The sequence below is a fragment of the Oncorhynchus masou genome, chromosome 27 (assembly GCF_036934945.1).
Source record: "Oncorhynchus masou masou isolate Uvic2021 chromosome 27, UVic_Omas_1.1, whole genome shotgun sequence".
NCBI lineage: Eukaryota > Metazoa > Chordata > Actinopteri > Salmoniformes > Salmonidae > Oncorhynchus > Oncorhynchus masou.
In genome coordinates, this window is record NC_088238.1 from 43,298,120 (window position 1) to 43,318,877 (window position 20,758).

At 44.6% G+C, this 20,758-nt stretch overlaps 1 protein-coding gene across 1 annotated transcript; it reads right to left on the reverse strand.

The window, feature by feature from the left end:
- Nucleotides 1-342: 342 nt before the first annotated feature.
- Nucleotides 343-20,758, reverse strand: mmp14a (matrix metallopeptidase 14a (membrane-inserted)). The gene is given in 11 exon segments (XM_064940378.1): nt 343-2,289; nt 2,778-2,893; nt 3,075-3,225; nt 3,409-3,547; nt 5,235-5,254; nt 5,257-5,370; nt 5,878-6,039; nt 6,622-6,929; nt 7,212-7,334; nt 7,617-7,765; nt 20,248-20,758. Coding segments are annotated over 11 exon segments (1,701 nt in total). The 5' UTR covers nt 20,344-20,758; the 3' UTR covers nt 343-1,966.

Sequence of the window (20,758 nt, forward strand, 5' to 3'; positions counted from 1 at the left end):
CATTCCATCACTTTTTCCATTTCTCATTTCCCTGGGCTCATGGCTCTCTGGCCAAGTCCAAAACAACCTCCCAGCTTCAACTAGGCTCTCCTCTCCTCCACTCCACCCATGACCCTTGGTGAGCTGTAAACAATAGCTGGTTAACAACAAGTTGGAATGCACAGAACCAGAGAAGCAGCTCTTCATTCTGTTGTTTGCTCAGCATTCCTAGTCCTGTTTGAATAGTGGTGAGGCCAGGCTGCTATTTGTTAGTCAGTCCGAAGGCCATTCTCTTCCCCAGTGTGTGTGTTTGTGTGTGTTACGATAACAGAAAATCGCTACCAAAAAGTAACGCATGACTCATTTTAGAAAATATTTTTTATTTAATTTTAACTCATGAAATGCAAAAAGGTGAAACAGGCAAAACAATCTAATTCCCTTTTTTAAAATTTGATATCATTATCATTATAAATATCATTACCGTTATCATTGTTATTACTAAAACAATTCTACTTCATTTTCCAATTTGTGTAATACTTAAAAACATTTAGCATCATCAGAATTGCTTATAAATAGTTTTGTTTGATTGTTCTTATATGCCAACCAAGCAATGGGAAAAGTAGTGTTTCAAAAAAGGAAACACTTTCAAAGTCGCCCAAGTCCACCACTCAAATGTGAAATTTGGGAGCCATTTTGATTATCTTTGTCACGTTATTGTCTCTGTCCAGCAGGACTCGAAATGACAATGTACAAAAACAACAAACATCATTTACTGTACGACTACACCTGGAGAACAACAACAACAATAATAATAACCATAGTCATAATAATAATAACAACAACATTTATAACAATGATAGTAACAAAAACATAACAAACACGATAATACATTAGTATTTGGAATGGGTGACATGTAATGAAATTTCACTGCCTTTCCATGGAGTAATATTGAAACTGGCTTTATTGTTGAGCCACTGGCTTTATTGTTGAGCCAAAATGGCTACTTTAATTCCATCCAACTTTGACTGCTTACTGAGACCAGGCTCTGTACCAAGGGCCTGTGCGATTTCAGATACATTTGTAAACTGGGTGGGGAAGCTCCTTTTTTTTAGGATACAAACAGTCTTTGACCCTCTATGACAAGACCTTAGCCTTTCTCACTATGACTCAAGGCAGGAGGGGTGTACAATATACAACACCTTCACATCTACCCCTTCATCATCTCATTAGCGGCGAGGGTAGTGCCCATAGCATGCTCCTCGCAATACAACCACAACTATAAGACCATGGTGCTAGCGTGAGCACAGTGAGAGACTGGGGTTAGTGTCTTCTCTCAGTGGTAGGAGAAAAGGAAGAGAGAGCTGTTCGTTTGTTTGTGTTCGGCCCTGGGTTTCATCATTAGAGCGAAACCAAAAATGAAAGCGCAAAGTAGCTGTATAAAGGTTTCAAATGTAATTCAGACAGCAGTTCAGCTGGAGTCGTCAAGTAGATGGGATGGAGATTTTAGGAGAGGAAGAATGAGAAGGGATAGAATGGAAGGGGAGACACATGGAGACAGTAGATTTATTGCAGATGGGGTGTCGACCACACGGAACGTTGATCACGATCATCATCTAATAATTCCCTTCCTCTGTGTTTTGTGTAGGGGCCTGTTCCTAATTTCAAACTCGCAGAGCTGTACATGTAAATAGATAACATACTTTTGTCTTTCCTGATTGACTCTCTCTCCTCCCTCCTCCCTGACCCTCTCCCTCTTTCTCGTCTTCTGGGCTGTATACGAACCAACCAACCAACCAACCAAACCCCATGTCCAACAGGCCTTCCAGTACCCCTTCTCTTTTAAAACCCCAACTCCTTTCAGCCTACTTCACTCACCCTCATTCCTGCTCTTTACCCTCCCAAACCCCCTTTTCTTTCAATCTTTCAATTCATTCAGTCGCTCTCTCTCTTTCTGTCCCTCTGCATTCTTCATTCGTTCAGTTCGTCTCTAGACCTTGTCCAGTAGAGATCTCTGGCAGTAGAGGAGACGTCGTGGCGTCCCGTACTTCCTGAAGAACAGCAGGGCTCCCAGAGTGAGGACCACGCAGACCAATAGGAGGAGAGGGATCACCACGGCCGCCGCCGTGGCCCCGCCTTCTCCCTCCTCCACCTCGATGATGATCACTTCCTCCTCGCCGTCCCGCTTCTTAGGCTCCTCCCCCGCGCAGCCCATCCATTCGCTGAGCACTGATTTGGGGTAGCCCGACTCCACCCTCATGTGCTGGTTGTTGAACTTCCAGTACTTGTTGGCTTTGTAGAAGTAGGTGTAGGCTGGAGAGAATGTTAGAAGAGAGGAAGGATGAAAGGTCCGATATAAATCTAATTAGAAACTGGGTGGTTCGAGCCCTGCATGCTAATTGGCTGACAGCTGTGGCATATCAAACTGTATACCATGGGTACGAAATAACCCTCCTGTAACTACATTGGTAACCAGTTCATAATAGCAATAAGGCACCTCGGGGGCTTGTGATTATTGACCAATATACCACGGCTCTGTCCAGACACTCCGCGTTGCATGGTGCATAAGATAAGCCCTTAGCTGTGGTATATTGGCCATATACCACACCACCTCAGGCCATTATTGCTTAATTATGATTAATTATTAATTACTTTCAGAAATTGCAGTGTGTTGCTGTGGTTTATGATAGCCTCCTCTAATATCACAAAAGAACTGTCATTTTTATCCTTTTCGACTTATATAATGCTCAATGGCACTCTAAAGAACATCCACTTTAACATGCACGCCTTGACACACTTACATCCTTCTTCGCTCATGATGGCAGCCTTAATGTTGTCGGGGACACCCTGCCATGTGTTGATGGGTTTGGGGTAGTCTCTGTCCACAGTCTGGGACTCTTCATTGAAACGGTAATACCTGAGAGACAGAGAGAGGCAGGTTACGGAGAGGGACGGGAGAGAGAAAAACAACCAAAAGAGAGGAAGAAAGAAGAACAGAGGGACGGATAGCGGATGAATCGGCTTCTTTTTTTTCAGATAGAAAGGTACACAGAAAAAAGAAAGAAAGAAAGGAATGAAGGATGAAAGACAAGACTCACTTGGTCCCTCGGAAGTAGTATGTCTGTCCGGTGGGGGTGTAGAAGAGGGCAGCGTCCAGCTTGTCTTTAGGCAGCCCTGTGCCCAGCTCCTTCAGAGTCTTAGGGTAACCCTGCTCCATACTGGACTCTGTGAACACCCAGTACTTGTCACCTGGAGGGAGGAAGAGGGAGGGAAGGAGGAGGGGAGAGAAAATCGATAAGCACACAGATCTGAGAAGGATATACAAGCCAAAACAATAAACGACTACCAGTAGCTAGAATGGGCTTATCAATGACAATGCAAAACCATCATGCGAAAAACTGAAAAAGACATTGCCAATTGAAGTGAACCTACCCTTGAAAAATACAAATTTGCCATCGTTACTCTCGTAGGCAGCGTTGATGTTTGGTGGCAGTCCCTTCCAGAAGTGACCGATGGGCATGGGGTAACCCTGGAGCACCTTGTTGTTCCGAACACGCCACAACCACTTATCCTTCACCGGAAAGACAGATTGTTTACAGAGTACAGTACATACACACACACACATAGGTTCGGTAGTTGAGTTACTTGATGTGCCATTCAGTCCTTCTCAGTGGGTGTAAATGCATTTACAGTGCATTCGGAAAGTATTCCGACCCCTTGACTTTTTCCACATTTTGTTACGTTACAGCCTTATTCTAAAATGTATAAAATCAATTTTCCCCCCATCAATCTACACACAATACCCCATAATGACAAAGTGAAAAAAGGTTCTTTGAAATGTAAAAACAGAAATACCTTATTTACATAAATATTCAGACCCTTTGCTATGAGACTCGAAATTGAGCTCAGGTTCATCCTATTTCCATTGGTCATCCTTGAGATGTTTCTACAACTTGATTGGAGTCCACCGTGGTAAATTCAATTGATTGGACATGATTTGGAAAGGCACACACCTGTCTATATAAGGTCCCACAGTTGACAATGCATGTCAGAGCAAACACCAAGCCATGAGGTCGAAGGAATTGTCTGTAGAACTCCAAGACAGGATTGTGTCAAGACACAGAAATGGGGAATTGTACCAAAACATTTCTGCAGTATTGAAGATCACTAAGACCATAGTGGCCTCCATCACTCTTAAATAGAAGAAGTTTGGAACCACCAAGACACTTCCTAGAGCTGACCGCCCAGCCAAACAGAGTCAGGGAGATGACCAAGAACCCGATGGTCACTCTGACAGAACCCCAGAGTTCCTCTGTGGCAATGGGAGAACCTTCCAGAAGGATAAACATCTCTGCAGCACTCTACCAATCAGGCCTTTATGGTAGAGTGGCCAGACAGAAGCAACTCCTCAGTAAAAGGCACATAACAGCCCCCTTGGAGTTTGCCAGAAGGCACCTAAAGACTCTCAGACCATGAGAAACAAGATTCTCTGGTCTCATGAAACCAAGATTGAACTCTTTGGCCTGGATGCCAAGCGTCACGTCTGGAGGAAACCTGGCACCATGCCTACGGTGAAGCATGGTGGTGGCAGCATCATGCTGTGAGATGTTTTTCAGTGGCAGGGACTGGGAGTCTAGTCAGGATGCAGGGAAAGATGAACGGCACAAAGTACAGAGAGATTGTTAATGAAAATCTGCTCCAGAGCGCTCAGGACCTCAGCCTGGGGCAAAGGTTCACCTTCCAACAGGATAACGACCCTAAACACACAGCCAAGACAACGCAGGAGTGGCTTCAGGACAAGTCTCTGAATGTCCTTGAGTGGCCCAGCCAGAGCCCAGACTTCAGATCTCTGGAGTGACCTGAAAATAGCTGTGCAGCAACGCTCCCCATCCAACCTGACAGAGAGAATCTGCAGAGAAGAATGGGAGAAACTCCCCAAATACAGGTGTGCCAAGCTTGTAGCGTCATACCCAAGAAGACTTGATGCTGTAATCGCTGCCAAAGGCAGTTCAACAAAGTAAAGGGTCTGAATACTTATGTAAATGTGATATTTCAGTTTTCGCTTTGTCATCATCGGCTATTGTCTTTGATTGATGAGGAATAAAAACAAACAAAAAACTGAACAAAATATGGAAAAAGTCAAAAGGTCTGAATACTTTCCAAATGCACTATATGCCAATATGTGTGTATTTCTGTGCCATGTGTTTCGGTGTGGTTATGTGTTAGCCTATGTAGTCGTTTATGTGTTCCATATTTACCTTAAAGACAAACATCTCCCCCTGAGGATGGCGATGGTGTCGAAGTGTCCCTCACAGACATCTGGTCCGTGTCCGGGGTGGTCTGGTTTGGAGGGTCTGGTGGGGCGGGGGGGAGGGGGGGGAGCTCCGGACGACCCTGTGGTCGGACACAATCAAGACAAAATGAGGAAAGACGATAACCAGAGGTGGACTTGAGTGAGAACTGAGTTGACAAAATGAATGTGAAGTCCTTCTTTCTGTGAACTAGACAAGAACTTCCTGCCTGTTTAGCCTTCCTGAATCATTATAAAGAGACAGTCGGAATTAAATATTGCTGTAACATTCCAGGAACATTGCTATAACATTCCATGAAACTACACTCTTAGAAATAAAGGTGCTATCTAGAACCTAAAAGGGTTCTTCGGTTGTTCCCCTGGGTGAACCCTTTGAAGAACCCTTTTTGGTTCCAGTTAGAACCCTTTTGTTCCAGGTAGAACCCTTTTGAGTTCCATGTAAAACCTTTTCCACGGAGGGTTCTACATGGAACCCAAAATAGTTATACTTGGAACCAAAAAGTATTCTCCCTGGAATAAAAAAGTGTTCTCCTATGGGGACAGCTGAAGAACCCTTTCGGAACCCTTTTTCTAAGAGCGTAGGAGTTTACCATAGACTGCCTGGATACCGCGGCGATCGTCATCAGGCAGCTGGAAGTTCTCTGTGTCCATCCACTGATAGAATGGAGCCATGATGGCAGACGGGTCGTTGGAGTGTTCTAGACCCAGGGCATGACCCAACTCATGGACCGCAACCAGGAACACATCATTACCTACAGAGGTAGAGAGAGAGAGAGATAGAGAGTAGAGCAAGAGGAGGAAGAAGGGAAAAGGTGGGAAGGTGGGAAGAGGGAAAAGACCGTTTGAAAAGAGAGTAAAAGTAGCACGTTTACCTAAACAAAGTACAGACGCGCCCTAACAGTACTGTGTAATTCAGACTGACTTAATTCCGACTTCCAGACAACCCAGTGAAAAACACTCAGGTGTCTATTTTCACTCGCTCCCACTCCCTGTACCTCCTGTTTAAGTCTCTACGCTTCTTCTCCCCCCCCCCCTTTGCTTCTCCTCTCTCCCCTGGTCTCGCCCCTTTTTCTGATAATCTCTCACTTCAGTGGAGGTTGGTGGGAGGAGCAATAGGAGGACGGGCTCATGGTGATGGCAGGAATGGGATAAATGGAACGGAGTCAAACGTGGTTTTCATGTGTTTGACATACGTTCCATCTGTTCTGTTCCAGCCATTACCATGAGCCCATCCTCCTATAGCTCCTCCCACCAGCCTTCCCTGCTCACTTTCTCCCTCTTCCTCCCCCTCACTTTCCTCTTCCCCTCTCCTCCCCATTTCCCTTGTCTCTTACCCCCTTGGTCGACGTAGCCGGTAGTCCAGGGCTCGGCGTTGTCAAAGTGCGTGTCGCCCCCTATCCCGTTCCCGGGGAAGTACGCGTGGGCCAGGAAGCCGCCCTCGCCATCGAACGGCGTGCTGTCGCCGTGGAAACCCTCAGAGAATGAGAGCATGATGTCAGCGTACTTGTCGACCTTGTCCCTGATGTGGCTGTAAGGGATCTCACGGAAGCGGAGAGGGATGGCTGCCTCCCACACCTTAAACGCCCGGCGGATAGCCTCGTATGTGGCGTGCTCCCCAATCTTAGGGGTGTAGTTCTGTATGCTAGGTGAGGGAAAGGAAGGAAATAGCATATTTGACGTTTTAAAGAATAAATATATAATAATATCTTCTGAAATGTGTATTGGTTGCGTTTGTGCATCCCGTTTTGATTGATTAATATTCCTTAAGAGCTCTAGATCTAACAAGTTACTTGATATAAATATTTTATTGATACTGTATGTGTAATTCTCATATGTGAAAAGTGAACTTTAAAGACTTAAGAGGAAGTTAGACTCACTGCGTACATATTAGCTGTGCTGTAGTCGTCAAGCTGTGTAGTCTTACCTGAAAGTGACTTCTTGTTTGTCCCACTTCAGCCCCTGTACGGCGTATCTCTTCCTCCTCAGGTTGCTCTTCAGCTCAGATCCAAACTTGTCTGGTACCCCACAACGCGGCCGCTTCATCGCCCTGGCAACAGCAAGACACACCTGTTTGTTACCTTTACCATGTTACAAACTGTACAATGTCTATATCTGAGTAAATCATTAGAGCATATGAATGGGTTTTGTACCACATCTGGGGTAATGACATCACTTAAAGTGGGTTAGCTGTTCTGTATACAATTCTGAGACTACAATTCTCACGGGTACTTTAAAAACAGCCAACAGCATGAATCTTTATCAATACGTTATGCGCATAACGCTTAAATATTTGCATTCTTTGACTTTGTCCTGGTCACTCAGGACTCACTGTAGGGTGTTGGTGTCCATAGATCCGGTGACTGTGAGGCCGTAGAACTTCTGCATGGCTGTGATGGCCGTATTGATGGACTTGGGGGAGCGGATAGCCTGGGCCCGGACGTCCCCTGGAGGCAGGTAGCCATACTGCTGAAGCCACACCTGGGATAGAAAGAGGAGAGATGGGAGGGTAGAGACAGTTAGACCCTGGACAATTCAAGGGGCGGCAGGGTAGCCTAGTGGTTAGAGCGTTGGACTAGTAACCGGAAGGCTGCAAGTTCAAACCCCTGAGCTGACAAGGTACAAATCTGTCGTTCTGCCCCTGAACAGGCAGTTAACCCATTGTTTCTAGGCTGTCATTGAAAATAAGAATTTGTTCTTAACTGACTTGCTTAGTTAAATACAGGTTAAAAAAGACATTTTTTGAAGATAATGGTAGAAAGGGACACATCTCTCTCTCTCCTCATTCCTCTTTCTCTCTGGATTTTCCCACCATTTCCATCAGCCAGAAACAACACAGAAACCGACCCAGGATGTCATTGTAAAGAATGTTTTGTGTGTACATGTGTGTCAATATCTGTGGGTGTGCCTGTTTGCCTACTTACAGTGCTTATCTGAACGTGAGTGTGTGAGGGTGACAGAGAGAGATTGAAAAAGATAGAACGAGAGAGCGAGAGAGATCTGGGTGGGTGGATGGGAGTTTAGTATCCAGTGTTTGAATAAACCGATGCAAAGCTGACATTGAACCAAAACCGTGTTGTACCCAGGAACACACACTCCCTTCCTTACAACAGCAAACAGACAGAGATTGGCCAGACTGAACACACACACACACACTGAATTATACAAAAAACTATTCTTATTGCAAGAGTTACTGCAATGTAATTCCATTTATACACATTAAAAACTTGCTCCTTAGCTTATGCTTGGCATTTTAAAAGGAAACTGTGACCTTGTTGTGGGATTGTAAGGAGAAATGAGGGATGAGAATCGAGCCAAATAAATCACAGTAGAACCATAACACTGATGTCATCTCAGACATGGATCCCCAGAACTTCGTCTTTTCTCTTATAGACGTGTGCTTTCTAGACCCTACATGCCTATGTAGAGGGAGAGAGGAGTGACATCTATACTAACACCATCTATGATTCATTTGACATTTTAGTGATTCAGCAGAGGCTCTGATCTTTTCCCCCAGTGGGCATCGAACCCACAACCGTGCTCTACTAACTGAGCCACACGGGACCGCATCTGAGTAGTGGTAGTGAGGCTTTTAACCAGGTGAGATCATACTTAACTAGATGAAATATAGCTTAGCGACTATCCTGCGCCACTCCCAGAAAGTTGTAAGAAGGTTGTATGCAAAATAACCATAGGACGACCACGCTCTCACCAAGACGTAAGAAACATATGGTTCTCAGAACGTTATGCGTTAGCTGGGTTTGGCGTTTCAGTCAAATGTCTGACCAAGAAGTGCTAAACTTTCACCTATCTCGCTCTCAAATACAAGAGCAGTCATGCGGAGCTGCTTAAGCCTCTGGCCTTAGTCTAAAGTTACAAACTGACTACATCAGTGCAACAGTCTCTCTATTAGAGAGAGCGAGAGAGAGAGCGAAAGAGAGAGATGCCCTCAGACAAACATCAACCTAATGGAGATGATTCATTCTCGTCCGACGTAATGTTATCAAACATCATGGACAAGTTTGTTCATGTGTGTGGGTGAGAGACAAGATATGTGTACGTGCGCACTTGTGTGTGTGTGCTGCACAGACAGGCAGTCAGTGAGTGTCTCAATCTTTTCCACAAATTCAGTCAGTGGAATTACAGAGAATTCTTCTGTAATCCCAGAAAAAAACCAACCCTCTCTCTAATTGATTCCATCTCTCTCTATCTCCTTTTCTCTTAAAACCTCCAACCATGTGTGTCTATATAATAGTATACATTTTATAGTTAGTTGGGTGAATATAGTCAGCCTTCCTCTTTCCTAGAATGTCTCTCTCTCATGTCGTTTTAGATGAGAGGTCTGTTTTAATATCGAGAAGAGTTGAATTTAAATAAGGGAGGAAAAAGAGAGGAGAGTAAGAGAGTAAGAGTGAAGAAATGGCTGGCTTGTACCTGGGCAGAGATATTACCACACACAGCCACGGCAGACAGGGTGAAAAACAAGGTTCAATTATAGGCTGCAGAGTGAGGTAAACTCTCCCTTTGCTCATGTCAGTACTGCAACCAGCCCCCTCTTTCAGCAAGACCTAAACACTGTATCAATCCATCTGGTCCCCACCTCCAACAACCTCTCTCCATGTCTGTATATCTAACTCCCTCCAAGCTCCCTCTCTCTCTCCACCCCCCCCCACCTCTCTCTCCATCTCTCTATCTGACTGCTCCTAGTGTGCACTGTGGCTCCACTGTGGTGACGAGTCTGGCTCTGTGAAAACACTTTCAGCTCAGTCAGGATGAAAAGTTTCCCCCACACCGAGAAGACTCTCTCCTCTCGCTGTCCTTCTCTCTCAGTCTACCTCTCTCATTTCTCTCACTCTCTATCTTGGTCTCCTCTCTCCACCACTTGTCCCCCACCCTTTGCTCTTCCCCCTCTCTCTTTCTATCTCCCAAAGCCTCACATTCCCTCTGACAACGCCAGCTATTCCATCATGCAACTCTCCTCTGGAACTCCCAGCAGCAGTTCCAGTCAAAGGTGCTATTTAGTAGGACTTCTACGTCGCTTATTGCCAGCCTTGGGGTAACTACAAACCCATGTGTGTGTGGTCATAGCCTAGGGTCATGTAACTGCGATTTTAGTCAACAGACGCAAGTCCCTATAAGTTGCGCAATTTGCAGCGATTCATATATTCTAAGGAAATGCATTTCAACAAAGACAGGCTGTGTGACCCACAAAATAAAGTAACGAGTAGATTGATGACAAATATAGATCCGGTCCAACAGACACTCATGAAAGTATTAGACACCCGGAGGATAAAGTAGCCTGATAATATACTAGTACCTACTGTATACTACCTACTGTATACTCACTACTGTATACTACCAGGGATGTGAAACTTTGATGGGGGTGCCCCCCCCATTTGTTTTGCAGTTTTTCTGCTAATTTCGTGCAATTCTACAAAACGTTCCATAAGGTGGAGGCAAATGTTTGACCATCAGTTATCATATTAAAAATGGCAATGGGCACAAGCCCAGCTGGTAATTTGACCATGCTTTCTGCAAGTTTAGATAGCTGGCCGCTAGACTAACTTACCAATATATACCATAAGTGTCACGTCCTGACCTTAGTTCCTTGTGTATGTCTCTGTTTTAGTTTGGTCAGGGAGTGAGTTGGGGTGGGCATTCTAGGTTTGTATTTCTAGGTTTTGTATTCCTGTGTTTGGCCTGGTATGGTTCCCAATCAGAGGCAGCTGTCTCTGATTAAGAACCATACTTAGGCAGCCTGTTTTCCCCATTATGGGTTGTGGGTATTTGTTTTCTGTGTCTGTGTTTTCCATACAGAACTGTTTCGTTTTTTAAATGTATTTCTCTTGTTCTTTTGTATTCTGTTTTCAGTTTATTAAATATATTATGGACACTTACCACGCAGCGCATTGGTCTGATATTTCATACTCCTCATTAGAGGAAGAAGAAAATCATTACAGATCTACCCACCAAGAAAGGACCAAGCAGCGTGGTAACCAGGAGCAGAGGGTTCTGGACTCCTGGACTTGGGAGGAGATATTGGACGGCAAGGGACCCTGGGCACAGGCTGGGGAATATCAACGCCCCAAGGAAGAACTGGAGGCAGCGAAATCTGAGCGGCGGCGATATGAGGTAAGGTAGCGCAACAGGCACGAGAGGCAGCCCCCCAATTTTTTGGGGGGAGGCACACGGGGAGATTGGTGGAGTCAGGCGAATGACCTGAGCCAACTCCCCGTGCTTACCGGTAGAAGCGCAGTACTGGTCAGGCACCGTGTTATGCGGTCAAGCGCACGGTGTCGCCAGTACGCGCTCATAGCCCGGTGCGCTATAGACCAGCCCCCCGCATGTGCCATGCGAGAGTGGGCATCCAGCCAGGGCGTATTGTGCCGGCTCAGCGTGATTGGTCTCCAGTACGCCATTTTGGCCCAGGGTATCCTGCGCCGGCTCTGCGTGCTGTGTCTCCGGAGCGCTGGGAGGGTGCAGTGCGCCCTATGCCTGCGCTCCGCCCGTGCCGGGCGAATGTGGGCATTGAGCCTAAGGGAGAGGTGCGAGTGGTATGCACCAGATCTCCAGTGCTCACCCACAGCCCAGTTCAACCTGTGCCTGCACTCTGGAGGGTCCGGGCTAAGGTGGTCATCCAGCCTGGAGGAGTGGTGCCAAGGCTGCGCACCAGAGCTCCACTGCTCCCCCACAGCCCGGTCCATCCGGTGCCTCCTCCACGCACCAGGCCTCCTGTAGGTCTCCCCAGCCTGGTGGGTCCTGTGGCAGCCTCACACACCAGGCTGTCTCTCCGTCTCCTCCCTCCAGGTTCTCCCGCCTGTCCCGCGCTTCCAGAGTCTCCCTCCTGTCCGGAGCTGCCAGAGCCGCCCGTCAGTCAGGAGCTGCCAGAGCCGCCCGTCACTCAGGAGCTGCCAGAGCCGCCCATCAGTCAGGAGCTGCCAGAGCCGCTCTTCACTCCGGCGCTGCCAGAGTCTGCCGCCTGTTCTGCGCTGCCAGAGTCTCCCGCCTATTCGGGCCCCCCAGTCCGGGGTCGGCGGCGAGGGTCGCCGCTCCAAAGGCGCCACTTAAGTGGGCCAAGACTATGGTGGAGTGGGGTCCACGTCCCGCGCCAGAGCCGCCACCGTGGACAGATGCCCACCCAGACCCTCCCCTATTGGTTTTGCGGCCGGAGTCCGCCCCTTTGGGGGGAGGGGGGGGGGTACTGTCACGTCCTGACCTTAGTTCCTTTTTTATGTCTCTATTTTAGTTTGGTCAGGGCGTGAGTTGGGGTGGGCATTCTATGTGTTCGATGTTTTTGTATTTCTGTGTTTGGCCTGGTATGGTTCCCAATCGGAGGCAGCTGTTTATCGTTGTCTCTCATTGAGAACTATACCTGTTTTCCCACTATGATTTGTGGGTAGTTGTTTTCTGTCTTTGTATTAGTTACCAGACGGAACTGTTTCGGTTTTTCTTTTTGTTTACTTTGTAGTGTTCAGTTCAGTTTAATAAAATGACGAACACTTACCATGCAGCATATTGGTCCGATCCTTCCTACTCCTCCTCAGAAGAGGAGGAAAACCGTTACAATAAGGTGTTTAAGCAAGAAGCAATTCTGCCAAGCGTGAAGATACTGCAGATATTTGGGTTTCAAGCAAACTGAAAAGAGCTGTCTTCAGCCCTCTCAGTCCACATGTCTTTTATAGTGGATCTGGTTTTCTTTAGGCAGCGGAATTAGTGGCATCTTTTCCCGACTCTCTTTTTTAATAGTTCACTGATGCTGAGAGAGAGAGAGAGAGAGCGAGAGAGAAGAAAAAACGGAGAAAAGGAAAATAAAATGTTAATTGGAATTGACGTATGGAACGACAATGAAGGAAAGTGAGAAGGAAATGTAAAAAAATGTTTAAAAAAATATAAAAAAAATAAGAAAAGGGTCAGAAAATAGGGGACAGGAGTATTAAAGTTTAATTTTATATTGAGGGAGACGGAGTTGACTGAGTCAGTTATTCCCCTTCAGACGGTGCCAACGGAAAAAACAGACACCAGAGTTTGGTCGTAAGCGGCTCAGTCTGAGAGACACATTAGCCTCCCTGGCCTCCTAGTGTGGCGTCCCACTTCTCTGACCCATTTCAACCCGAACCGGGGCTACACGCTAATGCTAACTAACTAAATTACTTTTACTGTATATACACGCTTAATACAATGTTGAATACCTGAGTTCTAGGCTAAAGGAGCGACCATTTATAACATAATAATACACTTGGCTACTCTTAAGCCTACCCCTCAAGTGGCCAAGTATGGCCGAGTCAACACAGGACGCTAGCTTGCACATGGCTCCAGTCTACACAATTACACCCAACCAAACCGTAGGTGTCCTATGCATATTGTTAAAGCCTATCAGTTTATGAGCCTCAATTTCCTAACCTGGGGTCATATCGGGATGCAACGATTCACCGATACACATCGGTCCCTGACTAAATAGTTTAAGATATGAGTGCATAGGTCCGGGGGCCCCAAACCGATCATGCATTGGTAAGAAAATCCATTCAAACATTACGAATCGGTGGTTTACAATTCTTTCTACCTTCCGAAAATACCTCTCATCTTTTGTGACAACTGCGTCCTCTCCTTCAGGGTTGAACTAAGCATGGAATTATGTTGACAGTCATTGATCTACAAGTCACTTTGCATACCAAACAACCCCAGGCAATATCAGTAATCGAGTCAAACTGCTTGGTGTGCGCAGTTTGCTACATGCTGATCGGGGCTTACATTAGATTTGATTTTGATTGTTCAGGTTCACCATCGGCAATAGTTTTGGTAGTTTTGCTTGAAACAATCAGTATATGTGGTCATTTTTAGACATACAGGGTAAAGTTGATAATTTCATGACGAGGACAGCCAATCACCTTTGCTACCTGCACAGCATGGTCGAACATCTTCTACCTGCACTGCACGATCAAACTTTTTCTACCTGTACTGCATAGTCAAACATATTCTACCTGCACTGCATAGTCAAACATCTTCTACCTGCACTGCATAGTCAAACATCTTCTACCTGCACTGCATAGTCAAACATCTTCTACCTGCACTGCATAGTCAAACATCTTCTACCTGCACTGCATGGTCCATCAACTTCCAAACAGTCTAAACCTGTGGTCCCGTACCCCTTCAAACATTCAACCTCCAGCTACGTACCCTCTCTAGCACCAGGGTCAGCGCACTCTCAAATGTTGTTTTTTGCCATCCTTGTAGGCCTGTCACACACACACTAAACAATACATTTATTAAACATAAGAATGAGTGTGAGTTTTTGTCACAACCTGGCTGGTGGGAAGTGACAAAGATCTCTTATAGGACCAGGGCACAAATAATAATATAATAATAATCAATAATTTTTCTCTTCGTTTAGCCATCTTACATATAAAACCTTATCTGTTCATCAAAAATGGTGAATAATTCACCACAGGTTAATGAGAAGGGTGTGCTTGAAAGGATGCACATAACTCTGCAATGTTGGGTTGTATTGGAGTCTCAGTCTTTTTCTACACACAGTCTGTGCCTGTATTTAGTTTTCATGCTAGTGAGGGCTGAGAATCCACTCTCACATAGGTACGTGGTTGCAAAGGGCATCAGTGTCTTAACAGCGTGATTTGCTAAGGCAGGATACTCTGAGCGCGGCCCAATCCAGAAATCTGGCAGTGGCTTCTGATTAAATTCAATTTTCACAGAACCGCTTGTTGCAATTTCGATGAGGCTCTCTTGTTCAGATATCGGACTGGAGGCAGGGCATGAAAGTGATAACGAATCCAGCTGTTTGTGTCATCTGTTTTGGGAAAGTACCTGCGTAATTGCGCACCCAACTCACTCAGGTGCTTCGCTATATCACATTTGACATTGTTCGTAAGCTTGAGAAGAGCTCCAACTTAATCATAGCCTCAATTTTGTCCCGCAAATTAAATATAGTTACGAAGAGTCCCTGTAATCCTAGATTAGGATGATTCAGGTGAGAAAAAAACATCACCCAGATAGGCCAGTCGTGTGAGAAACTCGTCATCATGCAACCGGTCAGACTCGTGAAAATTATGGTCAGTAAAGAAAACTTTAAGCTCGTCTCTCAATTCAAAAAAGCATGTCAATACTTTGCCCCTTGATAACCAGCGCACTTCTGTAAGTAACCATTTTCACTGTAGTGTCCAAAACGTCTTTCAAGCAGTCAGCCTTTCCCTTGGCAGCAAGAGCCTCTCGGTGGATGCTGCAGTGTACCCAAATGGCGTTGGGAGCAACTGCTTTAATGCACATTGTCTCCCTGTCATGGCTTTTGCGCCATCAGTACAGATACCAACACATATTGACCACCAAAGTCCATTTGATGTCACAAAGCAGTCAAGTACTTTAAAAATATCCTCTCCCGTTGTCCTGGTTTCCAGTGGTTTGCAGAAGAGAATCTCTTCCTTAATTGACCCCATAAACGTAACAGATATATACCAGGAGCTGTGCCAGGCCTGCCACATCTGTCAACTCATCCAGCTGTAACTCATATAATTCTCTGGCTTGTATGCGAAGCAGTAATTGTTTCAAATCTCCTGCCATGTCACTGATGCGTTGTGAAATAGTGTTGTTTGCTGAAAAACTCGTGTGGATTATTTCTCAAATTGCCATGTTTTGTTTTTCAATGTCTGCGCAAGAGTGAAGATTTCATTGAGTTGTGAGATAGTACTTTTGCACATATAACACACCTTGGCTGAGGAAAGGCACTACTCCCAATAAGTGAATCCCAAATCAATGTAGTTCTCATCATATTTGCGCCTCTTCGATGGTCCAACGTCCCTGTTGTTCGGTGCTTTCCCGGGTAAGGGGGCAGTAGCTCTTCGGCTGCATCAGATTCACAACTGTCAGTGTCCATGCTAGCTGGGCTAACAGCAAATGTAGAATTTTTATTTCACCTTTATTTAACCAGGTTCTCATTTACAATTGCGACCTGGTGAATGACTGATGCTAGCATTGGATGTGCTCGTGGAAGCAGAACAACTTGTCGTCGACAGGTGCAGGTGTAGTACTGCTGGTAGTAGCAGTACTACCAGTAGAGTTGGTATGTGTCTCTATGGACGTGGGCCTTACCTTTTTAACCATTTATCCATTTTCGAGCAAACAGAATGAGCAGCAGCTACGTTTAGCTACATATGGACCGCTAGTGGAATACCCGCGAGAGAGTAACGGTTAATGTGATTGGATGTTAATTATTTGACTAGCCTACCTGTATTTGACATTGTGTTGTTATTTCATTGAACACTAGAAGGTTTCATTTTATTTTTAGCAGTGAAACGAGGCTACTCAGACAAGAAAAAAAACTCACCCAAAATGTATAGCCCCATTGGAAAATATAAATGTTTGAAAATGTGTTTGAAAATGTGAAGAAAAAAATTAAATAATAATTTTTTAACATAAAAATAAATTATTTGGCGTACCCCCGACGGCATTGCAAGTACCGCTGGGGGTACGCGTACCACAGTTTGGGAGTACCTGGACTAAACCATTTGATTATGAGACGGGGGTTACACAAAGTTGTGCTATATATATTCATTGGCTTTGTCATAGCTATTTTTTAAAGATAAATATTAATGCATTACTAGCTTTAACACTTTCAACCTGCACAAATTAATTAGTGGGTGATGGGGGGTGGTAGATTCCCAGTTTCCGTTATGGCTCAGCTCAGGTGCCTATGCACCACATAAACATAATTTACACACACGCACACATGCACACACACACACACACACACACACACACACACACACACACACACCCCCCCACACACACACACACACACACCAATCCACACCTAAGAGAGGCCCTGCTCATGAGCTCCATCAGCAACAGATTATAATTTATCATGGAAAATTACTGTGTTTATGCATCGAATCGCATCGATTCATACCGAATTGCTTCAAACTAAAACATATTGTTCTTGTATCATATTGGAGCCCGTGTATATAGATACATATCGAATTGTTTTGAAAGGGAAAGTTGCAGATCCCTTAATCATCTGGGCCACGAAGGCTAAATTCTATGTCTACTGTTATACAAATAATGGGTTCTAGAACGAAAACTGCCGGGATAGCACTTGAGGGGAATGGATAAACACACCATCTCTCCATAGACATCCGTCGGTTGGTTTGTTTTCCCTGTGGCAGATAGATTAACTGAATATTTTCCTGCCTGAAAATGTTTAAGTGACAGCGAGCACTTGTAGAACAGCACGCGCCAGCACTTTTCCAACAGGGTGCTTCAACCATACAAAAACAACCCAGACAAACCATAGAAATATAATCAATAGAGCAGACATTCCCATTCAAGTGAATGCTCTGTGATGGATGGATCGGCAACAATATTGAGTATACAGATCATAGAAATAGAACTATTCATTCTATTTCTATGGTACCCACACTGTCCATTTTTTTAAATGTATTTAAACTTTATTTATCTAGGCAAGTCAGTTAAGAACAAATTCTTATTTACAATGACTATCTTGGAACAGTGAGTTAACTACCTTGTTCAGGGGCAGAATTTTTACCTTGTCAGCTCGGGGATTCAATCTAGCAACCTTCCGGTTACTGGGTCAACACTCTAACCACAAGGCTACCTGCCGCCCCAAATTACTGTGGTCTGAGAATGTACCCCCGTTCTAGTATTTCTATTTCTATGGGCCTAACCCATTTGGGATTGGACCCCTAGCATGACCTCTTCCCTGTGATCCCGAGACACGCTTAGTCACCTTGCCTCCAGATGTCTGCTGTTATCGTGTTTGAAAAAAACTTCAAGGACTTCCAGATTCAGACATATGTTGCGGAGATCTGTGAAATGGATCGTCTCATTTTCATTCCTTTCCACTTCCATTGGCTAAGATAAAGTCCCAACCAGCAATTTTATAAAAGTGAGACAAGGTGTTATTGTAAATAAAAGTGAATAAAATGAAATAAAAGGAGGGTTTTTTTCTTGGATTTATAGTATGTGCACAAAGTAATGTACATATAGAGAGTAAAGAGGTATTTTGTGATGTATAGCTCTTTTTTGTTACTATCCCATTTCAAAAAGCGCAGCCCGATCTTAAGAGAAGCCTATGACTGTGAATATTTGCTAAGACATTCTCCTCACTCATCACAGCTTTAAGTTAAATTGTAGGCTTAGCCTCCCTGGCCTATCAAGTTGGACTCCGTGGGCAGTGACTTAATACTAAATCACTGAAAGGAATGTCCGAAAATTCTACTCCTACTAAATTCGGTGCTTTCATACCGTAAATCGGAATTTGTCAGCATAAAAATCAACCTCCCACCCTCTCAACTCAACCCTATTCATTACTTAGCCTATTCGTCACTCTTGTGATCTGTTCTTTTATCCATCCCACACAACAGACATCGTATTCATCACAGTTTACCGTTACATACAGTGTACTACACACAGGTGATGTAAACCAGAAACAGTTCATTAGTGATAATCCCATCTTCCATCATGGCTGCTATGGGTAGAGTAGGTAGAAGTTGCCCTTGACTGCTGTTCCAGGGTCAGATATTTCCATCTTGCTTATGGCATTCATTGGGATTTGGGGTTGGGTCATCTGCCGACTCCTGTACGAGCATGGGCAAATTTGATGGGACTTCGGGTGGCATTATGGGTAGGATTTGCAATGGGTAAACGGAGCCTAGATCTGTCCTGGACCCAGCATCAACATCTGCAGTCTTATTGCGACACTGTGTATGCTTTATTACCGTCTCAGTGTTGTGTGTGCACTTATTACACTATTATCACAGGGTTATAGATGTTGTATTGATTGGTCCACTAAACTGTGGCCTCGTAAATGGACAGTCTCCCAGGCATTTCTAACTGACAGTGCAACCAGTGGTTGACCATGTCTCGCTGACTGCATAAAGAATAGGGTGCCATTTCAGACGTCCATCATGTCTGGCTGACTCAGACACCAGCTGTTTGTGGTCACTGAGTCAGGACCTGAGTTCCTCCAAGCATCCCGTCTTTCTTAATAAGAACAACCTCTATGGGTAGGCTAGGAGAAATGCATGGAGAAATGCATGAAAAGACTAGGAAAAATGCATGAGCACCATTGGATACCTTTGACTTGGCCATTGGCTATTGCAGTCATGGCTAATGTTGGTTATTCTTGATGGTTTTGGATGTATCCAAAAGCACACTGTGATGGGTAGATAGAGAGATCTGTAAGTCCTGAAGAACAGATCTAGAATTACCCCAGGCCAGAGGCATCATGTCACCTAATCATTTTGAAGGGACACCATGACACAATATAGTGTGACAAAATATAGTGTTTGTGTAGGCTACACTTTAGTAGTGTCCCATCAGTTACAATGGGTATGATGCCTCTGTTGCTCCAGACTGTCTTCATGTCCAGTTTGCTAAAAGAGAGAACAGCTTCCTCTCCAGTCTCCAGTCTCTCTCTACCATAACTCAGTACAGATGAAAACCATTACCCCCCCCCCCCCACCCACCCGCCCACACACACACACACACACACACAAACACCACAGCCCCCAGTTTCTTAGGACAAAGCAGCTGACTTGAATTTTCACAACTCTGTACTCCCCCCACGCTTTTACCCCTCCTCACTTCTTTCTCTTTTAAACCACAAAATCTGAGTCATGTTATTTTTCTGACTATTATTTGCATTTTCATCTCTTTTTCAGATTCTACTGAAATGTTCACTGGTTTTAACCTTGCCTTTCAATTGCCCTCAATTTAAAGATCATGCCACCCTATCATGAAAGATCAAGAGAAAGAAAATAGTGCCAATTATGAAGACTGGTACAGAAAGAAGTGTAGACACAGTTGGCAATAGCACATAGTAGTTGATATATACCCACACCCTTCTCGTATAAACCTTAATCAATGTCTGTCTTATTATACTTTTAAATAGTTTTTAAATCGTTTCTGAGTTTATGCATGTTGTCAAAATGATTTACCTCTGCTTTTACTTCGTTTTCCGTTGAAACAACTCCAAAGAACAGTCCGCACGTCAGCGTCAGGAGCTGGATCACCTTCTCAAGCCGGGGTAACATTCCTCTATATGTGCGAGTTACCCAAAAAGGAAGAGATATAGAGAACCTCACAACGGGATTGCTTCTATTGGTTTTCCACGTTATCAATTATAATCCGTCGGGATGATCTTCAAAAAACAAAATAATATGCCACTAATATGCCCTCATGGATACTTTCTTGCCACACTTCAAGTTCTACACAACAAATCCTTTGTGGTAGAAAAAAATAATTAAATACATGTAAAAAAATATATATATAATCTTACAAATCTATTCAAAAACTCAAATCCAGATGTTGGTGGGAAAAATCGCTGCAATCTCAGCGCTTCATAGTTCCTCTCTCTTTTGTCCCCCCAAATTATTTTCTTTATTTCCCTCTATTTTGACATCGCTCTCTGACGTGTGGACGTGGTTGTGCAAGCTCGTCGGAACTAGG